The sequence below is a fragment of the Schistocerca piceifrons genome, chromosome 1, assembly GCF_021461385.2.
Source record: "Schistocerca piceifrons isolate TAMUIC-IGC-003096 chromosome 1, iqSchPice1.1, whole genome shotgun sequence".
Taxonomy (NCBI): domain Eukaryota; kingdom Metazoa; phylum Arthropoda; class Insecta; order Orthoptera; family Acrididae; genus Schistocerca; species Schistocerca piceifrons.
In genome coordinates, this window is record NC_060138.1 from 879824369 (window position 1) to 879851161 (window position 26793).

At 38.9% G+C, this 26793-nt stretch overlaps 1 protein-coding gene and 1 long non-coding RNA gene across 3 annotated transcripts in view; both read right to left on the minus strand.

Moving 5' to 3' along the window:
• LOC124716494 (serine protease nudel-like) overlaps positions 1-10140 on the minus strand; it is a 70659-nt gene extending 60519 nt beyond the window's left edge. The window contains exons 1-2 of one of the 2 annotated variants that reach the window (XM_047243178.1): positions 8055-10140; positions 6870-7073 (exon numbers count right to left, since the gene is read on the minus strand). In XM_047243178.1, coding sequence (XP_047099134.1) covers positions 6870-7073; positions 8055-10068 — 2218 coding nt within the window. In that variant the 5' untranslated portion in view covers positions 10069-10140. The remainder of the gene's footprint in view (positions 1-6869; positions 7074-8054) is intronic. The other variant, XM_047243179.1, reaches the window with a different exon arrangement.
• A 1255-nt stretch (positions 10141-11395) lies between these two features.
• On the minus strand, positions 11396-26045 carry LOC124780431. The gene is made up of 3 exons (XR_007015941.1): positions 25927-26045; positions 25746-25852; positions 11396-11492 (listed from the first exon to the last, which is right to left on the minus strand). It is a non-coding gene; the product is annotated as an uncharacterized LOC124780431 (long non-coding RNA).
• Positions 26046-26793: the final 748 nt, after the last annotated feature.

Consider the following 26793-nt stretch of genomic DNA (forward strand, 5'->3'; position numbering starts at 1 on the left):
GTGGTCAGTTACTGGCTCCCATTGACAGAATCTCTGCTCTCACCTACGACCTACCCCCCTACACAAAAGACACCAACCATTTTGACCACTAACTCTTCACAATTCCTGTTTCTTTACCACACAGTGTCCTACACATCACTATTAACGCTATCTCATGTTATACTAACATTCCTAATGCCTATGACCTTGCCACTGTTAAACACTGCCTTTCCCTGTGCCCAATGGATTTCAGACTTATAACCTCCTTCCTGGTCACCAAGACCAACTACATCCTCACCCACAATTACTTCTCCTCTGAAGGCATCACCTACAAACAAATCCATGGTATGGTAATGGACACCAGCATGGCATCATCTTATGCCAACCTAGTCATGGGCCGTCTAGCAGAATCCTTCCTAATCACTCAGAATCCCAAATTCTGCACCTAATTCAGGTCCACTGATGGCCTCTTTGTGATCTGGATGAGGGTGAGGATACCCCATCCACATTCCCTCTCTGCACCTCAACATATTCACATTACCCAGTCCTCAACCCAACAAGTCACCTTCCTCAATGTTGACCTCCACTCCCAAGATGGCTACATCAGTTCCTCCATCTGTATCAAACCTGCAAACCATCAGCAAAACCTCCACTTTGACAGCTGCCACCCACTCCAGACCAAGATGTCCCTTCCACACAGCCTAGCCACACATGGCTGTCAGTCCTCCTCCAAATATACCAAGGGTCTCATGGTAGCCTCCGCAGTCTGAAATTACCCTCCCAACATTGTACCAAAATAGATTTCCCATGCCTCATCCCTCCAATCAGTCATCAAGTCCCACCATTCAACCACAAAGGAGCATTCCCCTCATGATTCAGCACCACCTAGGAGCACATTTTTCACCCGAGTTTCAACTGCCTCTCATCATGCCCTGAAATTAGGAATATCCTACCCACTTTTCTGCCCATCCCTACCACAATGGTGCCGACTGAGTCTATACATTATCCTCATCCATTCCTACTCCACCCCTGCTCCCAACCCCTTGCCTCATATCCCTGTAATAGACCCAGATGCAAGACCTTCCTGCTCCCACCACCACCACCACCACCACCACCACCACCACCACCACCTATTCCAGCCTGCTGACAAGCATCACCTATCCTATAAAAGGTCATGTTATCTACACAAAGCTGTAACTACTTTGCTGCATTCTACATGGGTATGACAACCAACAAGCTCTCTGTCCGCATGAATGTTCACCAACAAACTGTGGCCAAGAAACACCTGGCCACCCAGTTGCTGAGTACACTGCCCAACACAACATTCTTATTTCAGTGTTTCACAGCCTGCTCCTTCTGGATCCTGCCTACCAATACCAGCTTTCTAACTTGCACATTAGGGAACTCTCCCTGCAATATAGCCTACATTCCTGTAAATCTCCTGGTCTCAACCTTCGTTAGTCACTGTCCTTCACCCACATTTTCCCTTCCCCACTGCCCCTCCAGCACTACATAGCCTACTAATACACCAATGCACCCACAGTCTTTTTACATCTCTCTTCTTCTGCTCCCTTTCCCCCTGACCTCCCCCATTCCATCTAACCTCCTGAGAGCAACTAGCTGCCCTACCCCGTCCCACCACGTCCCTGTATGCTCCCACAAACAGCACTTTACCGCCCCCACTTCTACCTTGCTATCTGCCTCTCCTCCCCCCCCCCCCCCCCCCATTCCCTGCCCCAGCCTTCTCCTTTCTCCCAACACCCAAACTGCTTCTCCCATAAAGCGTGGTTGCTTGCCGTCCGGCCTCAGTGGTCAGAGACAGTGGCCATTTGTATGTGCAAGTTGTGCTTGTGTGAGTATGTGAGTGTGCATGTTGTCTAATTCAGGAGGAGGTCTTTTAGCCAAAAGCTTACTCATTTAGTGTTATTCTTGTTGTGCCTGCCTGCAACTTTACATCTCCACTATCTGACAAATAGTAATCTATCATTTTCATAACACTGTCATAATGTAAGTATTCAGTCTTGTGAACACTTTTTATCACTGTGATATGGTCTTTGTGTAATATCATTCATGATCTCTTTCGTCTTTCACCTGATGATGTAATTTAAATTATGAACCTGGTCATGCCTTCAACAAAAAATTTACAATGGCTGCAGCAGTTTATACTTCACATTTTAATCATAATGGGAAACTGGAATAGAGAACAGAAAATGATTTGAAGTTTTGGTCTAGACAAGTGAAATGGGAGAGTAAAAAGATTGATGGAATTCTGTGTTGGGAATGAGTGAGTTTTTGGAGAAAAAAGAAAAAAAAGAAAAAAAGAAAAGAAAGAAAACCATTTTGAGAACCCCTAGATATGGAATTATAAGGGGAAGATTGCAACAAATCGAAGAATATAACTCTTAAACTATAGTTTGGTAAAAGAAAGATGCAGTGCTAGTTGAAATTCATAAATGTGACAAGGAACCAGGTGGAACAGGAACCTAAGAAAGTTGAAAGCACTAATAAGTCTAACTACCTTGCAAAAACATGTGACAAAAGAAATAATCATTGCTTCATAGGTTATTGATTTTGAAGATCAATGGAATGGCCCTAAAAGAGTTATAGTAAATGCAGCAGAAAAATTAAAAACATTTCAAAAGGCAAAAAAGAGGCAGCTGTGGGTAACAAATAAGCTACTAGAATTAATAAAAAACTAACAAAATATAAAACTGTTGAAAATAAACAGCGACAGTATAGTTCACTCAGAAATGAAGTTCGCTACAGTCAGTTACTTAGTTAGTTTCAGTATTTCCATGATAATTTGTAATGATACGGAATGAGTCATCACAAATTATTTTATAAATTTCCCTTCATGCTGATCATTTACAAGTGGTTTTACAGATGTGAGTTAGTAATTCGTATCCACTTCCTTTTACACACTACATTAATTTAAATTCTTCTGATGAATAAACGGAATTGTCAAGGAGAAGCTTTTTCAGTTTATTTTCAAATTTCACTTTGCTGGTTGTCAGGCATTTCATGTCACTGGTTAACTGGCCAAAAATTTTGGTTTCGGCATTGTACATCCCTTTTTGTGCTAAAGACATCCTTCATGTGGCGTAATGAAAGTAATTTTTCGCTTCTGGTATTGTAATTAGGTACATCAGTGCTTGTTTTTAACTGCAGTGGATTATTTTCAACAAACTTCATGAGGCAATAAATATTCTGTGAAATAGTAGTCAAAATATCTAACTCCTTAAACATATGTCTACAAGGTGATTGTGGGTGAGAACCACATAATAGAATTACAGCACATTTTTGCAATGAAGGCTTTCTTTCTTAAACATGAATTACTGCAGAATGTTACTCCATACAACATTGTTAAATGAAAATATGCAAAATATGCCAACTTAATGCTTTGTCTCCCCCTAAGACCTGTAACGATTCTAAGTACAAATGTGGCTGGACTAAGCTGTTTTAGGAGTTCCTAATGTGCTTTATCGCAATTTAAATTACCACCTAAGAATTCTGAAGTTTCCATCCTATTTATTATTTCCTCACAACATGTTACACTTCTCATTGGTGTAGTACCACCAGATGTGCAGAACTGATTACACTGTATCTTTTTAAAATTGCAGGTGTGACCATTCACAGAAAACCAGCTGGCCAGAGTGGCCGTGCAGTTCTAGGCACTACAGTCTAGAGCCGGGCGACCGCTACAGTCGCAGGTTCGAATCCTGCCTCGGGCATGGATGTGTGTGATGTCCTTGGGTTAGTTAGGTTTAATTAGTTCTAAGTTCTAGGCGACTGATGACCTCAGAAGTTAAGTTGCATAGTGCTCAGAGCCATTTGAACCATTTTTGAACAGAAAACCAGTCAATTATACTTCGAAAAGCATTCTTACCACTTCTTCTGTTGCTGGAAGCATGCTTGGACTGATTACAATACTAGTGACTGCCACAAAAAGAATTAATTCTGCTTCTTGTATATTAGAGGAAGATCATTTACATACATGAGGAACAATAGTGGGCCTAAGATTGGGTCTTGAGATCCCCAAATGTGATTTCTCTCCAGTCAGAATAATGTTCGCACACTACATTGGTACAACTTTCTGCATTTTTTGGTTAGATATGATGCTATCCCTTGGTTGGCTATACCATCAATCCCATAAAATCTTAGTTTAACTAGAATAATGTTGTGATTCACACAGTCAGATACCTTAGATAGGTCACAGAAACTACCAACCAGTGCTGTTTCATTATTTGATGTTTGTATAATCTGGTGATTGAACATGCAACTGGCATTCTCAGTAGAGAAACTCTTCTGAAATCCAAACTGTGATTTACTGAGGATACTATTCTTGCTCAGGAAAGATACTACTCTAAGGAAACATCACCTTCTCAAAAATTTTCAGAAATTATTTCAGTAGTGAAACAGGTTTGTAGTTATTGACATCTCCCCTATCACCTCTTTTACAGAGGGGTTAACAATGACATATTTCAGTCTCTCTAGAAAAATGCCTTGAGTAAGACAGGCATTACACATTTAAAATAAGAATGGGCTTGTTGTGTGGGAGTAAATCTTATTGGAAGCACCATCAAATCCACACAAGCTTTCATTTTTGAGAGAATATATAAGTCTCTTAATTTCAGAGGGAGAAGTTGGCAATGCTTTCATATAACTGAACTTTATGAAAGTTGGTTAACATATTGCTGTGATTTCTCTCTTGAACTGTTTGTCTCCATATTTTTCCAATCTCTTAAGAAATGATTATTAAGGACATTTACACCCTGTGACTCGTCATTTATAGCCCTTTAATTTACTTCAATAGTGATGCTATCCTGTTCTTTGACCAAATGTCCTGTCTCTCATTTCTTTTACATTCCATATAGCCTGCATGTTGTTAGAATTACTGATTTCTGGCAATGTGTATGTTTCTTGATTTCATTTATAACTTTTCTTAATAATTCTGACAAGTAATGAATATAGAAAAGCTAGAGAAAAACAAAGAACATTAATACATCATCAGACAGATACAAAATTGACATAGGGTAACATAACACTGAACACAGACTAATAAACTACACTTTCGGAGGCACAGAACAAAGAAGACAATGATCAGAAATAAGCAAGTGGGTAATGGAGGCAAAAAAATAACAAAGATATCTATAGTGCTTTTAGAGGCTTTATAGTTGTCTATAATAAATTTATCCAGTTGAAAATGAGGATACGATGCAAAATTATGCTGGGGCCGAACAATCATTATCTCCAAATTTTAAGAAATTTTGCACTAACTCATAAGGAAAAAGTATTGATTAAATACCTGCAGAACTCAAATTCACCAGCCCCAATGAACAAAGCACAAATTGTACAAACTAAGGAATGAAATTTTCCACTGGATTTTCTACAACGTTTAATTATTATGCTTTGAAAAAAGCAGGATAACAGGACATGCATTAAGACTTTGAGGAATAACTTCCACGGTACCTACCTGCAGGAGTTTTAGAGGGTAAAATCTGTAGAGAAAGGTGGAAAGTCAGGTATTGGAATATCTCCAATAAATAATTGAGGACTTTGAGTATATGCTGCTGTGAGAGGAAGCAGGTGGCACAGAAGTGGATTTCAGGCAGGGTCACATTAAACCAACAAGTAAATATATAAAATAAAATAAAAATAAGGTGGCTTTTGACAATGCATGATGGAATAAAATGTTTTCACTCTTTCTGAAGCATGGAATTAATTATTGTGACAAAGGGATAAGTTATTCACTCTTATGCCTAGCAGAATGAAGTAGGCCTAGTTACAACTGGCAAAATTTTAGAGGTGATCGAAACAGTGAAGCTGTTAGACAAGATTATTCACTGTCACATTTAATTTGTACACTGAAGGGGCAGTAATGAAAATAAGGACTATCATGAACTGGGAAAGGTTTCTCGTGGACAAAAAATTAGCACATATGGTTTACTAATGACATAGCAGTGGTCACAAAAACTGAACAGAAATTGAATTAGGCCTTTCATGATCTGAAACAAGTGCCAGCTGATGACTATATTGAGTGTATAAACAAAAGAAAAGTAAGGTAATGGTCAGAAAGTGGACATGCTGGATGTTGAACATTAAATTTGGACAGGAAGATGAGAATGAATTTTGCAATTTTGGAAGTAAAACAGATAAAGAAAGGAGATGCAAGGATTATGTATTAGAAAGGAGTGTAAAGGGCACAAGGGTTTTCTATAAAAATAAACAGCTATTAACAACAAAAATATGAATCTTGAGACCAGAGAATATTATTAATTACTGAGGAGGAGACTAGTGTCCCATCAACAATGAGGCCATCAGAGAGACAGTACAATCTTGGATTAAGTAAGGATGGAGAAGGAAAGTGGCACTGTCCTTTCAAAGGAACCATCCTGGCATTTGCCTTATGTAATTTAAGGAAATCACAGAAAACCAAATCAGGATGGCTGCACTCAGGAGTGAACTGTCATCCTTCCAAATGTGAGTCCTGTGTGCTAACCACAAGGTTTACTCAACTGCTGTGTAACAGTTAACCAGACTTGCTCTAAACAGCTTGCAGTGCCTAGTTTATAATTGTTTGCTATAACCAGAACAACTAACCCTCAAATTTATGACATACCAATTTTATTAATCTAGTTTTTAGATTCACATGAGAGATGTGGTTTTGATGTGAATAGCCATAATATGGAGCACTAAAGATAAAGTGAGGATGTGAGCACATGCTCAGTTCTGACTGTAATACTACAGTTATTGACTTACTCTTCTGAAGTTCCCAGCTGCCAGACCTTTAATTAAACATAAAATAGAATAAAAAATTGAGGGAAACAGAGACAGAGACAGACAGACAGACAGACAGAAACAAAGGCAGAGACCAGAGATTACTCACATACCACAATTGATCTCGTCTGTGAAATCCCAGCAGTCAACAACTCCATCACACAATTTTCGAGTGGAAAATTGTGTTTTTAAGTAATCAGCACAAGTACATTGCTTTTCATCAGCTCCATCACTGCAGTCAACGAGCTGATTGCAGCGAGACATTTGAGAGATACACTCTCCATCCCCACATTGGAAGCTGTAGTTTCTGGGACAAGCTGTAGAAGATTTACAGTTGAGTTCCAAAATGACATAATGAAATTCATATGCTTCAAGTAACGAGCTGTGTAGTAAATTCCAAAGAAAATTATTTATATATTATGATTTAACGGGCACCTCACTATATTTTATAACTCAGCAAAGTAAACTATATGTCTGGCAATGGTGGGGACTAACTTTGTGATTTGACTAGGTGTAGCTATGTTCCATTTCAAGGAGTGCACATTGTTACCCCGTATTGTAAGTATGGAAAGTAACTGCAGAAAATGGCAAACTACATAAAAAGGGAAGGGTACCGAGTGGCATCTGGATAAATGTGTTATTAGGCACTAATCTCTGTGATGTTATGAATATTACAAAGAAAAATCAACTTTGTGAAAGTATCCCAGCTTTTTCTGCACAGAAATTGACTTCATTGTTAGCAAGAAAACTCTCATGGAAATAATTCTATCTATGGAATATGGCTTTATAAGCTGCCAAAATAAATGAGTCATCACTTGTGCAAACAACACAACACAGTTTCAAAAGGTACATAATACATTAAATGTTTATAATGACATGCAGTATCTGAATTAGAGTGTGTAGTGTTTTTCCCCCAAACAAAATGTCCATTAATGCATATTACTCTATGAATTAATCTTCTCGAAGTGTGCAGAAAGTATCGCCCCATAAAAGTGCCAGTCAGTCTTTTATTATTGTGCTATGCATGGCATTAGCATATAGATTTACCATGTGTTACAATGCTCCAGTTGAAAGAATACTGGAGTGTACCCTACTTTTTTCAGACATAAACACAAGTGTGCTGCCACACTTGCCAGAGTTCTAGTTCACTTTTCCAGTTGACATATAATAGCATTTAAACATAAATCTATTTGTATAAGAAGCAGTTTATTGATATAATAATTAGTTATCTCCATCTGGGAGTACTAACTGCTGTTAAGTGTCATTATTTTAATAATTTCTAATGAAGATTTACTTACCTGTCTCACTAGTGTTAACTTCAGTTTTCACATTGACTATTGTCGAAGCAGCCATTGAATTCTGCTGGTAGCTCCCATCTGTTGACACCTTGTTAAATGTCTTCGTCAACATAGAAAAAAGAGGTTGGTTGCCTCTGTCACTAGAGCTTGCAATAATTTGTGCTGACTGAGGGTCTTGTGTGATGGGTTGTATTGTGGTTGTTACTTTAGTTGCTGTAGTAGATTTGCTTACATGTCCCTTTTTGTCTGATCCAGTCATATGAACTGTAGCAAATTTACTAATTTCATTTACAATTCTTTGTTCTTCATTAGTTGTATTAATTATTCGATCATAATAATTATAAGGTTCCTTTTCTGAATCCCCATTATGTTCAACACTTGTCTGGTAAGTGATATAATTGTTCGGGAATTTGGTTGCTGAATTGTTTCTTATTTCAACATACTCATTATTCCCATTAGAGTTACTAAATTTGGTTGAAACTTTGCTGATTGTGTAATTTATGTTGACGACAGTATTTCTAACATTGCTGTCTGGTCTTAAATCTGTTTCATAAGTACCTGTAGCTGAGAGGTCTGGAGCAGACTTCACTCCTGAACTCACTTTGTAATCTTTTTGCAATAATGTTGATGAAGTGCTGTAAAGTGAAGTAGGTGATGCAGTAAGTGTAGTTCTGCTTGATATGTCTGAAAATATTTCTGTCTCATTGTTTCTGTTTCTTGTACGAGTTGTTGAGGAAGCAGAAAATAAATTATTTGTTAAATTTTGAGGTGTATCTTGTCGAATAATTTTCACGTTGTCATCTTGTTCTTGGACTTGAAAGCCATAGTTGTGCATCTTAGGCTGTCTTCTGTTTGTAAATGTTTTGCTCAATTTACTTCTTGATGCAAGTTCAGTTTCTGGAAGGATTATGGGAGTTATGCCATCACTTCTCTCTAGTGCAGGTGTTTCACTCAGCTGACTCTGCATTTCATGGTTACTTTTTGTAACAGATTCATTACTAGCAGCAATGTTTTCTGGCTGTTTTCTTGTATAGTCATATCCTTGAGAAGAAAATTTTGTGTGTGTTTGAATGGTAGGCCTTGCTTTCCATCTTCCTGTGACTACTTCCTCCACATTACTCTTTTCTGAAGCTTGGCCATGGCTTGAATGCAAGTTTTTCAATTCTTTCAACACCTGACTCATTTTCAGTTCTTGTGTCACCCCACTGCCATTTTCAGAAAGGTGTGAATTTTCTGTAGTAGTAATATTTTTCAAAAGAGATGCCGTTATATTCTTTACGTCTTCAGTAGTAATTTTTGAATCCTTAAAATATTCTTGTACATGGTCAGCCACATAGTTCCTTGCTTCAGTAAATAATGGGCTCTTCATCTGAGATTTTTCTTGAAGTGAATTCATAGGTGAAGCAGTTGAGTTTGTCGTATTCATTGTATTATGCCCTCCATTAATATTATGGTTTACTGACCCTATAGAAATGTCTAAGGTGGATAGTGATTCCATTGAGTGGGAATGACTAGGTCTCACTGTTTGGGAGAGTGCAGCTGTTGCTTGTTTTTGACGTAGTAAAGTATCAGGAAACAGCTCTATTAGCTCTGGAACAGTTTCACTTTTGTACTTCAACAAGACAGAGTCCCACAATGTATTATTCTTCTCTTGTTTTCCAGTACTTTGCCTGACATTTGGAGGAGTAAATGTTTGGTTGGTGGGTTGAAAGGGTAATGTTGAAGACATGTTCACATTTTTTGTGATGCTAGCAGTGACAGTTTCGACAACATTTTCTCTCTCAGTGCCTGTACTGATTGACTGAGATTTCTGTCTAACGAATGCTGAAGTTTCATCCATTTGTTCTGTCTTATTAGTTACACTATTCCTAACTGAAGGCCAAGGTGTTGAGGAGTCCTCTAGTGCCTCTACTGTTGCAGAATCAATTGTGGTAAGCAAATCAGCAATGATGGATGACTCAGTGTTGGGCAATTTCGGCAAACTGTGTTTGTTACTTTCTGATTGTTCTGCCATGAAGACTGGAACACTTTGAAACTTGTCTGATAATGGAATTCTTGGTACTGTATCTGTATTTTTGTAAACTTTCTGTACAGGCACTGGATCTACTCGATGAGTTTCTATAATTTTGTGATCACTGTAACTATCAGTTATCAAACTGTCAGTAAGCAAAGAAATTTTGGGAAGAGAAAAATTGTCAGAAGTATTTTTTGTTGATATGCCAAATTCGGAAGTATTTTTAATATGATCAATGATCACAATGTCTGGAAAATCTGATGATGAACTGTGAGAAATTACACCATTATTAGTACCATCTTTAATTTCAGAATTTCTAAGCATATGTTCAACATTATTTTTATTCGTCCCAGATCTTGTGTAACTATCTGTGACACTAGCAGTGTTCTCACTATGATCCATGTTAACTGGTTTCCAATCATCATCTGAAGAAGCATATTTCATCACATTTGTAGGAGTGCTGGAAACACTAGCAAGAACGTCTTGAGGAATACTGTGAACATTTCTGTGAGTTGATACTTCAGATTTTGGGAGTATTGGATGCCATGGTTGCTCATTAATTATTACTGGTGATTCTGGTGATATTGTTTGTGGAAATGGTTCTATACTTGTTGACAAAATTCTATTTTTTCCATGTGGCTCATGGCTTAAGTTGTAGGTTCCCAAATCTGATTCTTGAAAATATACATCTTTTTCATTCTGAGAAATTTTTCTAATACTGGAATCAAAATATCTATCATTGTAAGTATTAGTTTTGATGAGAAATGGATTAATATTTTCATTACTCTCAAATAATGTGCCACCTTCATAGTTATGAACTGCTGTACCACTTTTGTTGTATATAATATGTGAAAATTCTGCATTATTGTTTGATAATGCTGGCACACTCTCTTCTTCCTCTCCTTCATCCTTTATGTTTAATTTATCTAGTGGTTCCCCTTTCTGAAATGGTGGAATTTTATTTTCAGCTCCTTGTAGTGAAACAGTTGTTTCATCAGTCATATTTTTAAACACATCATCTGCATTAAATGCTTCAATAGAAGTTATATCATGAGCAAATGAACTATTTTCAGTCTTATTTACTTCATAGTGTGTTGTCTGATAATGAGTCACTTTTGTTTGATCATCTGAAGTCTCAGGTACACCAGGTAGTGCAACAATGTCATCCTTTTTTTCTGTAAATGTCCCTACAATTACAGGAATAACACCTTCATATTCTAAAGCTTCCATAAACTCTCCTTCTTTGGTGATAGTCACATGTGGCATTGTCACATTTTCATAATGTTCTGTTGTTGGTTGTGGCTTCTGCACAGCTTTCCTTAGTATACCATTCTTCACTTCTAAAGTCCTGTTATCAGAGTTTGGTGTAAAAACATCTCCTGTTTGTGTCTTAGGTATGTTGCCAGTCCCACCATCAAAGAAACCTGTTGGGGGCAAATACAAGTAAAAACGAATGAAAGATAACTACATCTCAAAACATTAACTTAAGGAATAAAAATACTGGAGGTGCAACATAAATTACTATTACCATTTTCTGGCCAAACTTTTAATTGATCAGATGGTACTGAATGTTAATTTTTTAAATTAAAATGAGGTGAATCAGAAACTGACTGATCCAAGACAATCTTAATTGGATAGCTATGAGCCTCTTTAATCAACTCAGAGCTTTTAAGCTCCAAGTACATTAATTTGTTTGCCCTTTGCTTTTTCAGCTACGTTTTTCAACTACATAATATTAAAACAGTAACAAATGAAGAAACAGCTTATAGACTACATAAATTAATAACTCATTGTATTTGAAGTAGCCATTAATAGTAGTTAAAATAATGGCAGAGGAAATATCTGAATACTTTAGTAACAATGAAAATGTGAAAGACTGAGGTTACTATTAAAACTGTGTGCAACGTCATGTTATATGTAACACAAACAGCTGGGGTTGCAATGCACTTCCCTGGAGGACACCTGAATTTACTTCTACATCTGTCAATACTATCCATCCAAGATAAAATGCTGTGTCCATCCTATGAAGAAGAAGAAGAAGAAGAAGAAGAAGATGATGATGATGATTTAACAGCTATAGCTGGTCACTCAATGATACACCAAGAATAGTCATAAATGGGGTGAGAAAATGATGACTGTGCTGTCTAGAGAAGTCATTAGCTTAAACAGATAAAGAAAATAAGCACATAAAAATTTAAAATAGCACAATAGTGCAGAGAGGCAAAGTAGTTCAAGACTACTTGGGCACCTGCCATAGTGAGAGGTAGCCCCCCTACATCCACCCCTACACTAAACGCTGAGGTGCATTAATTTTTTTCATAACATCTATTGTTCACCAGGAAACATGAATTTGTTATTGGCTATCCGGTTGTCAAGAGGTTAGGAAAGTAGACAGGTTGATGACTCATTTCGGTGAGAATATGGATCATAAGTTGACTGCCAAAGCTGTACTGAGGAACTTATGGGTAAGTCTAGAGTGACCAATAGGTAGTTGGCACATAAAGATGGCATTCTTCTGAGAGGCTTGGAGAGAAGTAGGCCACACCTTCATGGTCCCCTTCATTTCTATCAGCCTGTTGAGGAATGCTGTAGCCTGCCATGCTATATTCCGTGTTTTCAAAACTTGATGTCACAATTGCAATTGTTGCCCAGCACTCCAAGTTCAAGTTTGTCATCTGTGGTAGATTCATTAGCTAATTTGTCAGTGAGTTCACTTTCTAGAATGCTGATGTGGCTCCAAGTCCAGATGAATGTTATAGTGGTTCTGGAGCTGTGGAGTTCAACTAATAGGCATTTGGTGTTAGTGACAAAAAGATTTCTAGGGTAGCACTGAGATATGCCCTGTATGCAGCTCATGAGGTTATTACACACCAAGAAGTGAGAGTCGTAATGCATTGTACAGAGCCTGTGGCATTGCAACCAGCCCTGCAGTGAACACGCTGCAGGCACATGGTTGACGTACTTGTCTTGCCCTTTGTGGGCAGAAGTGTAAGCAAGCTTGTCACTGACTTTTGATCGATCTATGTAGCTGCTTGTCAAACTGGGATAGTCATGGAGAATTGAATGGACTAGATGTCTGAGAATGATGGTGTTATCATTTTCTTTATGGCTATGGATGATGTTCATTGGAATCATAGGACTGGGTACAAACCATGGGGATTGCTGAGGGGGAGCTCTTATGTACACTGACATGATGGGGTAGCTGGAAATCCCAGTACAGATTCTCCAATTATACCCCAGCTGGTCTACCCATTTTTGGGCAATTGTGACTGCATAGTTCACCAACAGCTGCTGGTGTCTGACCCTCAGTGGTGCAGTACCATCTTCCACCAGGAGGCTGTCTATGGGGCTCAAAAGGAAGGCTCCAGCTGCCAACTGCATGCTACTATGGTGGACAGCACCTAACAAGCTCAGTACTGATGATACTGCCAACTCATAGGCAAGACATCCATAGTCTAGGCAGAATAAAATCAAAACTTTGTAGTGTTGCAGAAGAAGTGTGTGGTTTGTGCTCCAAGAGCTGCTGCAGAGAAATCTGAGAGTATTAAGTTTTGTCACGTAAGTTTTGTCATGCAATTTGCCTTTAGCTGGCATTTATTTAGTAATCATGTTAACATATTTTCAAATAAAAGGCCTAAAAATTTGGAATTTTCAATGAAAATGTATCTGGTTACTGAGGTAAAGTGGGTGTCAATGCACAGTCCTGAGTCGACAAAAGAACATGACTTAATTTTTCATAGGTGAAACCGTGATTCAAAATCTAGGTATGTACTTTCTATATGGTCCTCTGAAGATGGCACTATGATGTGTTATGATGGAGAGCATTTTACAGGCAAATGATGGTGGGTCTATGGGTTTCAGTGCAGTCACAGTACCACTGACTGCAATGGCAAAGACTGTTACGTTCAAAAGTGATCCCTGAGGGATGCCAATTTCCTGTATATATTGGTTGCTGAGAGTTGAACCTATCCAGACCCAGAGCTGGATGGATAGGGTATTCTCAATAAATTCTGGAAATCCCATTCATGCAGTGTAGACAGGGTGTGATAACACCAAGTAGAATCATAATGCCTTCCGTAGATCAAATAATGCAGTGATCACATGTTGGTGATGTGTGAAAGCATTGCACACTCCAGATTACAGATGTATCAGATTATTTCTTTTGCTCTAAGTGCATGAAGGACACTTTGAAATTCCAATAAATGTTGCCAAGCAACAACACAGTTCATTCAAATAATTTACACAGCCAGTTCATTATGTAGAGCAGTTGACAATTAGTCAAAATCTGAGAATCTCTTCCCAGCTTCAAGATAGGTACAATAATACTCTTCCACCACAAGAAGAGAACTTTCCCTTCTCACCCATGTGATGGAAAAACCTCAGTATTTGTTTTATGCTGACGTTACTTAATTGAGTAAGCATTTGATTGCGGATTTTATCAGATTCTGATACGAAGCTTCAACACACTGCTAAAGTGTAGCAGAACTCCCATTCACCAAATGGGGCTCTGTCTGATTTGAGGCCTTGCACATGGAAGGATAAGTAGTTCTGCTCTGCCAGGTGTTTTCGGGGTAAGGAAATTACAATAGTCATTACTGCATTGGATACTTCAGTGGAGTGTCACAGATGCTAAGAACTATTGTGCACTGTTGCAAATGCAGTGGAAAGGTCCATACTGAAATGTGTTGTAGCTCCACTATTAAGCAGGCAGACTTTCACTTCTGAAATTAACTGCTATATTACTTGGCCCCTGCCAGATGTATTTTTACTGTCCCACAGGGAATTGAGGGCATTGAAGTCCCCCAAATAGAAGGTAAGATGAAGGCAGCTGTTCCACTAGCTTCACCAGCTCATGATATGGTACAGCTCTGTCTGGAGGAAGATAAATATTACATACCATTTCCCTGAGTAACAGGTGGACAAAAACAACCACAGCATCTAATGCAGGGTTTAGTCACTTACTTAATGAAAGTGTCAGGGCACACGAGTGTGCAGACCCCTCCAGATCCTCTCTCAGTGTTAGAGTGATTTTCACAACATAATTTGTAATTTTTAACGGTAAGAAGTTGGATATCTGAAAACCAGGTCAGCAGATATTCTATACTGACTGCAGAGTAGGTGGCCATGAATTGACAGAGTTCAGCCAGGTGGCAATGGTAGCTGTCACAGATCTATTGAAGGAATATCAGATTTGAGAAAGCAATGAAAGAAAAACAGGAATATGAGTTAGTTTGCTGCTAAGTCACACAACACCTGAATGTGTGATTCATAGGTGCCTTGGAGGTGTGGGCATATCAACCAGTTCACAAAAATTCAATTTAACTTTCCATTTTTCCTTCTTGTTTCTGTGAGGTTTTGATTTCTGCAATGATATTCTCATATGACTTCTGAGAAAGGGGACACCAATTTATTTGAATGACCTACAGCCTGTGGCCCTTACAGCCACTGATTGGTGATAGTCTGCTGGTTCGTTTTGTCCTGGGAGTGGGTCACCTTGGCAGATGTCCTCTTCCCTGGTGATGCCACAGAAGGATGAAGCACATCTGGCTGCTGTAATGGGGTGGTTTCCATAAGTGCTGGTGGTTGAATGAGCTCTTGTCCCCTCCCACAACCGAAAAACAGGCATTGGAATGTGGCTAGGGCCAGAAGTTGCTGTTTGAGAGCTCATCTTTGCATTAGGTGTTGATTTGCACACAATGTCTGAAGTTTGACGTCACATCAATTGGATGAAGCCATTCAAATATTTTCTTAGAATTCTTATATCATAAGCAGTCAAGTGTTTTATATTCCTTAATTTTGTTCTCCCTCCTGAAAACTGAACATGTAAGAAAATGATGCAGGGGAAGGAGGCGGGCATATTTTGGGCAGTTTCCACATGTAGGGGATTGTTCACAAGATCTGTTCTGATGCACTGTTCTTCCACTTGTGCCACAAGGAGCCTCAATAATACAGATGGTGGACATATGTTCAAACGTTTGGCACCTAAAACATCTCATAGGAGGAGGACAATATGGTTTGACATCACAGTTATAAACCACAACTAACTTTGTCAGATAAAGCATTTCTATCAAAGGCTTGGATGAAAGCCCCAGTATTGACCCTATTATCCTTAGGTCCTCTCTGAATGTCACAAACAAAATAAATGCCCAGTTGCTCTAGGTTAGTTATCAGTTGTTTATCTGTTTATAGCATTAGGTCTGATGGAAAATGTGACTCTGAATCCAGCTGAGTTTGTTATGAGAACAGGAGGTAACTATTATATCCCTGAGCATGTCACAGGCTGCGAGTGCCTTTAATCGATTAGCATTCAAAGTTTTGACCAAGAGAGATCCTTTATTTAATTTCTCTATTGCAACAACTTCTCTGAATCTATAATCAGTATATTCAACAACAAAAAGTGGCTATGTAGTTGAAACCATTGGGTCAGTTCTGGAGCATACAAAGAACTGGGTAAACTGTCCATTTCCATTTGTCCTGGCTACCTGGATTAGCAGCCATTGTCTGGAATCTGGTGCCCCAGATTAGAGAGGCACCTATTCCTTAGCATCCATGGAAGACTAGAGCTCATACTACAGCAAAGTGATCCCGCATGTCAGGAGGCTACAACCACAATGGTATATAAAGAATGCCCCACAGCAAATTGACTACCATGCTGGATTCTGTGTATGAACATGAATGCACTCTAATAGTAATGCAGGGGATCACAGCACACGATGCGTAGATTACGCACCGCATAAGGCATCCTTACCCAAATGGCCCATACTTCTGTTATGTTTAGAAAAGTGGAAGTCAAACCCTAAATGGGGACTATAAGTAATTAAGCCTACAAGAGTGAGCCACAGATTGTGAAATGGCCTGAAATTAATGAGTCAGTGTAAAAGCTTGACTAGTACAAGGCTCCTTTTAGTTGCCTCTTATAGGGTAAGGAATTGCCACAGGTTTATCTAGCCCTCATGTCCACAGTGATGGGTCCCATCAAGAAATCCTCAATCTAGTTACAAATTTTACTTGATCAAGCTTTCAACAATAAGCATACAGGATAGGTACATATAATAAAACTGACGAACTGCAGGGTTGGTTTCCTGATTGGAAATGGAGGAAAAAAGTCCTATGAACATGTGTCCGGAAATGCATTGTTACAATGGTAGGTGGCGCTGACGAATGACAGTTCCTCTGACCACATGCCATGTGTTCCATTTGCATTGCAGGCTATGTTATTGACACAGCATACTGTAAACTGCAGAATGGTCTGGTATTCATGTCAGGAACAAGTTGAGGTAGTGTTCGTGTACAGCCAAGCAGATGGAAATGGTTGAGAGGCAGCACGAATACACCAAAACAAGTACCCTCACAGACACCAATCACATCACACAACATTTCAAGTCCTCTTTGGATGTCACCATGGGTCCTTTCAGACAGATCAACATGCAGTCTGTGCATACACCACATTTGGAGGTTAAGTTCCAGGCAAGTGGCCTGCCAACACAGTGGAAGCCAAAGTACAATTATGTGTATCCTGCATGTTCGTAGGACCTTTTTCCCTCCATATCCAGTCAGAAATCCTTCCCTCCACTTTGTCATTTTTTTGTTTGTTTGTGGGATCTTTGATATATCATGCTTAAAAGAAGATTAACTCAGCTGTGAATATGGTCTAGAATCATCAGGGCCAGAAGTGTTGTTCATTTTAATGATTTCACATGTTTCTCAACAACAGTGACACACACATCTATGTGACTCATCTCTGCAGTAGTATGAGAATCAAACTGTGGCATTATTGCTGGGTTTTATTTTGTAAATGAACATTAAAAACTGATTTCAGCATTTCTACTTTTGCTTTGCTACCCTCAATTTCAGTCCCTGTCTCATTCTTGAGTGCCTGGACACTAAATTTGGTGCCACTAACAGCTTTTACACCTGACCAGAATCTCTTTTGGTCTTGTGACAGACCTTTCAGTAATGTTCTGCTACGGTAGTCATTGAACTTGATTGCCATGTTTCATTCAGCATCTCTCGACCTATAGCCCTACCCTTTGTTTTACATCTACAGTAGCTGCAGTAGTCCCTTTAAAAGTTTCTTTACAGTGAATGTATATCATGCAGGGATCCTCCCACCATGAATTTTTCTATGTATGTCCCCATCAAGTCCATGGTCAATCAGTCTTTAAACATGCCCTGAGCTTGAAGTTTCAAAGAAGGCATTTAGTATAGTTTTGCAGAATGTCACTGACAAAAATGTAATTCTGCCAACTGATTGTTGAATGGTAAAAATCTGCTCTGATGATCTCAGTATAATTGGGGGTCTTAGGTACTAGCAAAATGAGGTTTCTCTAATGTTTCCTATTGCATCAGGAGGTCCATCTGGTGGCCAATAGAAGGATCCAATTACAATTTTATGCCCATAGGGTGTCTTGCTAAAAAAATCTTGTAGGCAGCTCCAATTTCTATCTTAGTGAATCTGAGTTTTACTGCATACTGCAACAAATATACCACCTCCATTTTCCATTAGCCCATCCTTTCAATCTACACTTAAACTTTTCCTGAAAATTTCACTGCATTCAATTCCAGGTTTCAACCAGCTTCCTGTACATGGTCCTTTTAGGAACACTTCAAACTCTAAACCTTGTTGTGAATGCTTCGACAATTAATCACTGTGCCATTTCTTTGGATCTTTGGATCTTACATTGATACTTCCATGTCTCCTACAGCCACTGTAATCTAGACTGGGTAGAGCATTCCCTACTATAAAAAAAAGTCTTGTATGCACCCCACATACAGTCAGCTATCTGAGTAGCAGCCTCTGATGCGTAGTGTACTACTGATCCATTTAGGTAAACTTATGCTCAAACCTAGGGTGCACCCTAGCTTCTCCCAGAAACTTGCAGTGTCTGGTTCAAGTTTTTCACTCTAATCAGAATGAGGGGGTGACTATCTGTTCTGGAGACAACACTGCAGATTGTAAAAATTGTTAGCACTCTGTGAGCAACTTCTCTGCCGGTCACTGGAATGATCCAAGTATGATACTGGAGCCCAGTTGACAGGCATCATTTGTCTCATTGTGCTCCACAATTTGCAGCAGGTGGCACCCTGTTCCTTGAATGGGTAAAGGAATAGTCTCTAATGTGTCGAATGAGGCACCAGCAAACATATTGAGTTCACATGGTTTACTTCCCATCCTTTTCCTCTATTTCCCGAAGTGGACCATTATTTGCCACACATGTGAATTACCAGTGATCAGTAGAACCCTAACCACTTGCAGTTGCCCCCATTGATCAGGTACACAGTTTCCCAACAGGTGAAGTGAGTGACACTGGCTCAGTTTCAGTGAAGAGGTTGTCTCATACTTATTGATTAGGAGGTTAGGTGTAACATCCTGACTTGTCTCTGGTCCATGTTTCCTTGTACAGGGCTCCTTGACCTATCACTGGCACACACCTCACAGTGGACAAGTGGTGATGAAGACTGTGTTTCCTGTAGAAGAGACAGTATCCACAGGAGAAGACAGTACTTGAGATACCTTTGGTATCTCTGGTACAAGCCCTCGCAACATACCCACTCACAGCAGCTGCCAAGTGCTTGACTGCAGTCAGTTCAATTTCCAGCCGCTTACTAATAGCAATGAACTCATACTATGCCAGAGATCATCATACACACAGGTACTGTACTGTGGCTGGTGCACCATTTTAGAGAGCAGCAAACAAATAACCTGAAACTAAACTTACCATTTCTTATTATGTAATTGAAGGCAGAGGGGAGAGAAGTGAAAGAAAAAAGGAAGAAATTAATTATACTAACTGTGCCAGGATTTTACGTGGAATCAGCAAAGATGAGCGAAAGTGTTTGTCAGTCTGGGACATGAATCTGGGATCTCCTGCTTACTAAGCAGTTGTGTTGAGCGTGTTCCATCTGGACACAATTTCTATCACAAATGTGCAAACTATCTCAGCATGCTCCAAGGCTGACTCACATTCCCTCTTAATGCCATCTATCCACAGTCCCCATCCATGTCCTCCATGTTTGTTAATATTAGATTCCCACTAGAGACTGAACATGATTGTGCATCCTCACTGAAGGTCATGGCAATCTCTTTCATGAACAAAGTGCAGTTTATAGTATCGTATTGATGTATCAAAACCTGAAATTTACTTTTCGTTCAACTAGGTCTTTGTATCTATTCCACATCATAGGATTGAAACAGGATGCTTGAATTATATAGCAAGAAAAAGAAGAGGAGGATAAATAGTAGGAGAACATGGACTGAGGGAGAAGGAATGAAAGAAGAATCACTTGGCAGATTTTGCACAGAGCTTAATTTAATCATTGCCCAAACTTGGTTTAAGAATAGTTAAAGAAAGGTATGTATATGAAAGAGATTGATTATGTAATGGCAAGAAAGAGATTTTGAATAAAGATTTTCAACTGCAAAACATTTCTAGGGGTAGATGTGAACACTGACCACAGCTTACTGTTTATAAACTGCAGATTGAAACTGAAGAAATTAAAGAAGGGTGAGAAATTAAGGAGATGGGATCTGGATAAATTGAAAGAACCAGAGGTTTTTGAGACTATCAAAGGGCACTTTAGAGAAAGACTGAATGAAATTGATGATGAATCGATAGTTTTGAGAGATGAACTGGAAACAGTAGCAAAGGATCAAACAGGCAAAAAGACAATGCTTTGTAGAAATCCTTGGATAACAAATGAGATTTTGAATTTAGATGATAAAAGGAGAATAAAAAACTGCAACAGATGAAACAGACAAAAGAGAATGCAGACATCTAAAAAATGAGATTGACAAAGTTAAAAATGGGTAGGCAGGAATGGCTAAATCACAAATGCAAGGCAGCAGAAGTATGACAATTAGAGGAAAGATAGATGCTGCTTATATGTAAATTAAAGAGACATTAGGAGAACCAGCTGTACGAGTATCAAGTGCTCAGATGGCAATCCAGTATTAAGGAAAGAAGGGTAAGCTGAATGGAATATCCAGAAGAGTTATACAAGGGAAGTGAACTTAAAGACAGTATTATTAAAAAAAAATACGATGAAGTAAATGAAAATTAGATGGGGGATGCAATACTGTGAAAAGAATTTGACAAACTATTGAAAGACCTTAGTTGAAACAAGGCCACTGACTAGACGCCATTCCCTCATAACTACTGATACCGTTATGAGAAGAACTATGATAAAATCATTGCACCTGGTGTGCAAGATTTATCAGATGGGCAAAATACCCTCAGACTTCAACCACAATCAAATAATTCCAGTACCAATATAGGTAAGTGCTGAGAGTTATGAATATTACAGAACCATAAGCTTAATAAGTCATGGTTGCAAAATACTGACGAGAATTATTTACGGAATAATGGGAAACTGGTAGAAGCCAGCATGTGGTATATCAATTTGGATTTCAGTGAAATGTAGGAACATGCAAGGTAATACTGACCATATGACTTCTCTCATATGATAGGTTGAAACAAGGAAAATTTGCTTTTATAGCATTCATACAAGTAGAGGAAACTCTTTACAATGTTGACCGGAATAAACTTGAAATTCTGAAGCTATCAGGGATAAAGTACAGGAATTGAAAGGCTATTTACAACTTTCACAGGAAGCAGACTGCAGTTATAAGGGCTGAAGGACATCTAAGGGAAGCAGCAGCTGGGAGTGAGTGAGACAGCAATGTAGCTTATCTCCAGTGTTATTTATCTCTAAACTGAGCTAGCAGTAAAATTAACTAAACAGATACTGGGGAAGGTAATTGAAGTTCAGGGAGAAGAAATCAAAAGTTTCAGGTTTGTCGATGACAATGTAATTCTGCCAGGTGTAATGGACCTGAAAATCGGACAGTACCCTGAAAAACCGTTTTCAGATGAATATAAAAGAAGTAAAAACTGGGATAATGGAATATAGTTGAATCAAATTAGGCAATGATGAAGAAATTAGATTATAAAATGAGACACTGAAAGTAGTACATAGGTTTTGCTACTTTGACAGAAAAATAACTTATGAGGACTGAAGTAGAGATGATATATAATGCAGAGTACTAATAAGAAGAACATCATTTTTGAAAAAGAGAATTTTTTAAGTAGAATTTAAATGTCAGGCTGTTGTTCCTGAAGGTATTTATAGTGAGTGCAGCCATGTATGGAAGTGAAACATGGATGATACGTAGTTGAGGCAAGAGAAGAGGAGAAGCTTTTGAAAAGTTGTACAACAGAAGAATGCTGAAGGTTAGAGAGATAAATGGGGGTAATTAATAAGGATGTACTAAATCAAACTGGGGGGAAGAAAACTTATGGCCCAACTCGACTACAAGAAGCGATAAGTTGATATGACATGCTGAGACATGAAGGAATCGTCAGTTTGGTAGTGGAAGGAAATATGAGGGTAAAAATTGTACACTACTGGCCATTAAAATTGCTACACCAAGAAGAAATGCAGATGATAAATGGGTATTCATTGGACAAATATATTATACTAGAACTGACATGTGATTACATCTTCATGCAATTTGGGTGCATAGATGATGAGAAATCAGTACCCAGAACAACCACCTCTGGCCGTAATAACAGCCTTGATACGCCTGGGCGTTGAGTCAAACAGAGCTTGGATGGCGTGTACAGGTACAACTGCCCATGTAGCTTCAACACGATACCACAGTTCATCAAGCGTAGTGACTGGCATATTGTGACGAGCCAGTTGCTCGGCCACCATTGACCAGACATTTTCCATTGGTGAGACATCTGGAGAATGTGCTGGCCAGGGCAGCAGTCTAACATTTTATGAATCCAGAAAGGCCCATACAGGACCTGCAACATGTGGTCGTGCATTATCCTGCTGAAATGTAGGGTTTTGCAGGGATCGAATGAAGGGTAGAGCCACGGGTTGTAACACATCTGAAATGTAACATCCGCTGTTCAAAGTGCCGTCAATGTGAACAAGAGGTGACCGAGATGTGTAACCAATGGCACCCCATACCATGACGCTGGGTGGTACACCAGTATGGCGATTACGAATACATACTTCAAAGGTGCATTCAATGCGATGTCACCAAACATGGATGTGACCATCATGATGCTGTAAACAGAACCTGGATTCATCCAAAAAAATTACATTTTGCCATTCGTGCACCCATGTTTGTCGTTGAGCACACCATCGCAGGCGCTCCTGTCTGTGATGCAGCGTCAAGGGTAACTCCAGTCATGGTCTCTGAGCTGATAGTCCATGCTGCTGCAAATGACATCTAACTGTTCGTGCAGATGATTGTCATCTTGCAAAGGTCCCCATCTGTTGACTTAGGGATCGAGACGTGGCTGCGCGATACGTTACAGCCATGCGGATAAGATGCCTGTCATCTCGACTGCTAGTGATATGAGGCCATTGGGATCCAGCACGTCGTTCCATATTACCATCCTGAACCCACCAATTCCATATTCTGCTAACAGTCATTGGATCTCGACCAATGCGAGCAGCAATGTCGCGATACCATAAACCGCAATCGTGATAGGCTACAATCCGACCTTTATCAAAGTTGGAAACATGATGGTACGAATTTCTCCTCCTTACACGAGGCATCACAACAACGTTCCACCAGGCAACGATGCTCAACTGCTGTTTGTGTATGAGAAATTAGTTGGAAACTTTCCTGATGCCAGCACGTTGTAGGTGTCGCCACCGGTGCCATCCTCGTGTGAGTGCTCTGAAAAGCTAATCATTTGCATATCACAGCATCTTCTTCCCGTCAGTTAAATTTCGCATCTGTAGCACATCATCTTCGTGGTGTAGCAATTTTAATGGCCAGTATTGTAGAAGTTGACTGACACTTGAATATAGTAAGCGGGATACGATGAATGTTCCTTGCAGTGGTTATGCAGATGCAAAGAAAACAGACTAGCAGGGAGAGTTGCATCAAACCAGTCTTCAAACTACAGGCCACATCAACAAACAACATTTACACTTATTCTTGTACTAATGATTTTTCTAGTTGTTGTTGATGAATTGTGTGGTCAAATATGGCAAAATTTTCATGTTTTGCGACGTGTCCAATTTAAACTTATCTTCATGAAGAATTAATTGTACATGTTTAAAGTGACTAACTCCAACAACGGTGCAATACTGGCCCCATAATACATCTCCAACACACACGAAAAATCATTTTTGCATCTGTGGAGGGTTCACCACGCTGAATTATACAAGGTGTACAACTTTGCTTCCACTGTTCGTCGATAGGTGGCGACAGCGGTAAGTAGTGGTCGAAAGAAACAGATCGCAGATGTCAGGCAGTTAGCTTGAACCTCGGTCAACATAACCTCATTCAGACATTAGTCAATTTGTGTCTGCATCATAAAGTTATTCTTGATTGAGAATGTCAGTTTACGAGCCTAATTCTCATCGTCTGAGGGAGGTGCTACTGTTTTGTTTCAGTATGAAGAAAACAGCAGCTGAGTCTCATCAAATGCTCTCAAGTACGTACGGTAAGGATGCTATTAGTGGAACAATGTGTTGTGAGTGGTTTGAACACTTCACTTCAAGAATGGTGATTTTAACATTGTAGACCAGCATAGTGGTGGAAGAGAGAATGTTTTAGAAGATGCAGAATTGGAGACATTGCTGAGTGAAGACTAATGTCAAACTAAAGACAAATTGGCACATTTAGTAGGAGTGACACAGCGAGCCATTTAAAAATGTCTCGAGGCTATGGGCATGATTTAGAATGAAGGAACTTGGGTCCCATGTGAGCTGAAACCAAGAGATGTTGAACGGTGTTTGTGAACAGTTGCTTCAGAGGCAAAAACTGAAGGAATTTCTGCATTGCATTGTAACCAGGGACAACAAATTGGTTTATTACAAAACCCTAAATGCAAAAAATCATGGGGATATCCCGGCCATGCTTCCATGTTGACAGCCAAAGTGAATATTCACAGCACCAAGATCATGCTCTGCATTTGGTAGGACCAGCTCAGTGTCATGTATTGTGAGCTGTTAAAACCAAGTGAAACAATCACAGGTGCTCATTATCAAACACATTAATTGTGTTTGAGCAGAGCATTAAAAGACAAATAGCCGCAATACAGCAAGAGGCACGATAAAGTGATTTTGCAGGACAACAACTCTCGAACCCACGTTGCAAAAGAGGTCAAAACGTACTTGGAAACATTAAAATAGGAAGTCCTACCCCACCCTCCATATTCTCCAGACATTGCCCCCTCTGACTATGACCTGTTTAGATCAATGGCGGATGGCCTGGCTGACCAACACTTCCAATCTCATGAAGAAGTCACAAATTGGATCGATTCGTGGATCGCTTCAAAAGATGAACAATTTTTTTGACGCGGGATTCATACACTGCCTGAAAGATGGGAGAAAGTAGCGGCCAACAATGGAAAATACTTTGAATGATACATGTATAACCAATTTGTCTGATTAAAGTCTCAAATGTTGGCGAAAAAACAGCAGAAGCAATTTGTAAACCTTGTATGTTCCATTTTGAACATTCAAAATTCATTGACCCAGCAAATAAATTTTCTTTCAAACCTCACATGAACACATTCTTTTTAATATGTGTAAGTGTCGCATTGAACTGAAAGCTTTACAAATTTCGAAGATCATTAAACTTTACTGTTCTGTTTGAGATGCCAAATCTAGCAGTGCAAATGTTGGAAATACCAGACACTTACGTTTAATAAACACAGTCGCAGGATCAATACTAATTTGCTCCAAGCCTCCCCTTTTTATATTATTTATGATTATGGACTTCACCGTCTCTTCCAAGCTGGATGCTGTTCTGGAACATTGTTTCCCATTAGCATTGGAATTTTTAATCACAATACAATGTACATAAAATAATGATGTTTTTACCTTTGTATACTTCCTCTGTCAAGGAACAGCTGAAATAATACTACTGCACCATTTCCATTGCTAGTGTTGTCAAATTTTTCAACAACACATTTCCTGAATGCGTACTGCAAATCACTTCCTTGGAACATGTTTTGAAGCTGTAATTAAAAGCAAAACTAAGCCTGGAAATCAATATTTAGGCAAAAAAAATGTGATAAATGATCCAAAATGTTTCTCAACTTGCTTTCAAACAGAAAACATATTGAGTCTGATTGCATGATTTGGTGGAAAGAGGAGAAGTTGTGTATTTTGTCTGTCAGCTTGTCCCTTAGTGAGTATAAATGACTGGTCATCATGAAGTGAATACAAAAATTTGAGAAGCCATCTCTGTCAATAATTAGTACATCTCTCTTATTTTCATAAATATTGTCACAGATATATCAAGATCATTTTTCTCTTATAACCATTAAATGTTTATCTAAAACATCATTCTTCCTTCCACAAATCTTACCATTCAAGCCACAATTAACACTTCTAGAGGATTTAAATACTAAGATATTTTATACAAATTACTTCTCAGAGCTAATACCAATGCTTTCTGTTAATTGGGATTGTTTTGGTGGCAGCTTTGCTTTAAAGTGGATATCTATACCACATTTAAAAAATAAAAAGAGGCTACATTTTCTTTCAATTTTTATAAACATACAGCAAATATATGGGTCAAAGTTTTAGCAATGTTGTTTCCACTCACCATAGTTTGATACAGCAATGATTTTTCTTTAAATTCAGTGCTTGATTTGTCCCGTAAAAATGGCAGAAACTGCTTCTCTGTGTTTGTTTGAAAACTTCCTTCAAATATCAAATCAGCTGAAAGAAGATAAAAACATT